The sequence below is a fragment of the Frankliniella occidentalis genome, unplaced genomic scaffold, assembly GCF_000697945.3.
Source record: "Frankliniella occidentalis isolate FOCC.00 unplaced genomic scaffold, Focc_3.1 Scaffold1085, whole genome shotgun sequence".
In the NCBI taxonomy this organism is placed as follows: Eukaryota; Metazoa; Arthropoda; class Insecta; order Thysanoptera; family Thripidae; genus Frankliniella; species Frankliniella occidentalis.
In genome coordinates, this window is record NW_026268191.1 from 1 (window position 1) to 1,811 (window position 1,811).

At 41.4% G+C, this 1,811-nt stretch overlaps 1 protein-coding gene across 1 annotated transcript; it reads right to left on the reverse strand.

The window, feature by feature from the left end:
- Positions 1-14: 14 nt before the first annotated feature.
- On the reverse strand, positions 15-1,750 carry LOC127751796 (uncharacterized). Its single transcript, XM_052275877.1, has 2 exons — positions 1,198-1,750; positions 15-1,012 (listed from the first exon to the last, which is right to left on the reverse strand). The coding sequence occupies exons 1-2, from the start codon at positions 1,748-1,750 to the stop codon at positions 15-17; spliced, it is 1,551 nt and encodes a 516-aa protein (XP_052131837.1).
- Between the last annotated feature and the right edge of the window lie 61 nt (positions 1,751-1,811).

The window sequence follows — 1,811 nt, forward strand, 5'->3', positions numbered from 1 at the left end:
CTCTCTTCAGCTCTTCAAGGTCTTGTTCTCTTGCGTTGCTTTAATGGTGTGGTGTCCAGATCTTCACCAATCATTGGTCCAATTTTAGTGTACGCGTTTTTTTTAACCACCACAGCCAACTGGTTGCCCAGGGAAATTTTGGTGTCGTTCTGGAGGACTTGTTTCAACACTGGATTGTTGCTTTGCCTTCCAATGCCCTTTTGATGGCCAAAATACTGCTCCAAGTCATCTTGATTGAAGTCACGGCCATTTACATAGTTAATGCCTTTGGACAAGAGGTGCCGCACCGCTCCAGTAAAACCATTAACTGTGATGTAAATACCATTTCTAGTTTCATCTGTGATTGTCATTGATTTTCTGTTTGCTTTCTTAAAATTTCGAGGTCTTGACATGACTTCCTCCTTCCAGTAATCAAAATAAGTGAGAACGTCTTGCAAGAACTGGAACCGACTGTCATTCATGTCATTGTAGGGGTTGAATTCAGGATTGAAGGATTGTTTGCCTTGCAGTGAGGGTCTCCCATTGAGGCAGTCAGAAAAATTGTCCATCAATTTGATGAAATTGATCGTCTCCCTGAAAGAGACTGGATCGACAAGTTGAAGCTCGCTGGCGACGGCCTCACTCATGACTAGGGCTGCGAAGAACACTTTTATTTTAGGGAAGTTGTCTAGCTCCACATGTCCTTTAGTGAGTTTGCAGCACCTCCTCAAGGTTTCCTTCTTGCTCCTTTCGTACAGTGCTGTGATGGAACTCCAACTAATCTCTTGTCCATTTTTCCACAAGTTATGTGAATAAAAATTGTTCCTCAGACATTTGATCAAGTGCGGCGCATCAGAGATGAAAAACAAGTCTCTATCTTCATCTCCAGAGAAAATGTTTTTTGTGCTGAATGGTGGCCGTGTCCCATCAGCATCAGGATGTTGCATCATTTTGAAGAAGCTCCGGTTTGTTGTTGCACCATCGCACACCAGACACAAAACTTTGACAGACCTGTTCTCCAGTTCTTCGATAACTGAAAAGGAAAGAAAAGTGAAAGTTATCAATGAATCCTCACAATTAACACGGTCTATAGATAATTTTGAAAGCAAGATTAATAACAGAACAGATCTCTTTATCATGCAGCAGGACAAAAGATGCAAACAGACAGTAGCAGGGCTGAGAGAGGAATCACAAGTGCTATTTAGTATATGCTATTACCTGCCCATGTTCTTCTGTAAATCTGGTCTGCTGTTGCACTTGTCACTGCATATATAGCAACAGCTTCTTTTAGACTTTTTCCTCCAGTGATGTTTTTTGCCATGAAGACGAGGACTTTTTTGGCCAACTTTGGCTTGTGGAAGGAGTTGTTCGAATCAAGTCTCTCAATCTCTGCCTCTACTTCGTCCAAATTGGTATATCCGATGAGTTGCCCTGACTTTGAATCAAATACGACTCCTTCTCTTATGGTCATCTCATCGAACATAAGTGATACATAATTTCCCTTCCCATGTTCAGGCATATTTTTAACCAGCTTGTCAATATTGTCACTTCTGATTCCAAGATGTTCCGGATTGATGTGAGTATAGTCCTGAAGGGTAGTCTTGCAGGGAAAGTGTACTATTTTTCTGAATTCATCATAGCAGCCTGGCCCTTTTGACTCCAGTCTGATGGCCAGTCTAACCATCATTGGATGCCAGCGCATCCCTGAAGCACTTTTGCAACTCAGTGATTTGCATTGCATTTCCCAAAAGAGTCTTTGCATTTTTGTCATTTTGTCTTTGTGTTTTTCCATAATTTTTTCAAATACTGAGCCTAAATCTTTTAAGTCGATT

What these genes read in the sequence shown, in the direction of transcription:
- LOC127751796 (XM_052275877.1), bottom strand. Translation starts at nt 1,750, where the DNA reads ATGACAAAAATGCAAAGACTCTTTTGGGAAATGCAATGCAAATCACTG. An exon ending in TTACAGAAGAACATGGGCAG is followed by an intron (nt 1,013 to 1,197) that starts GTAATAGCATAT and finishes TTTCCTTTTCAG; the next exon opens with TTATCGAAGAACTGGAGAAC.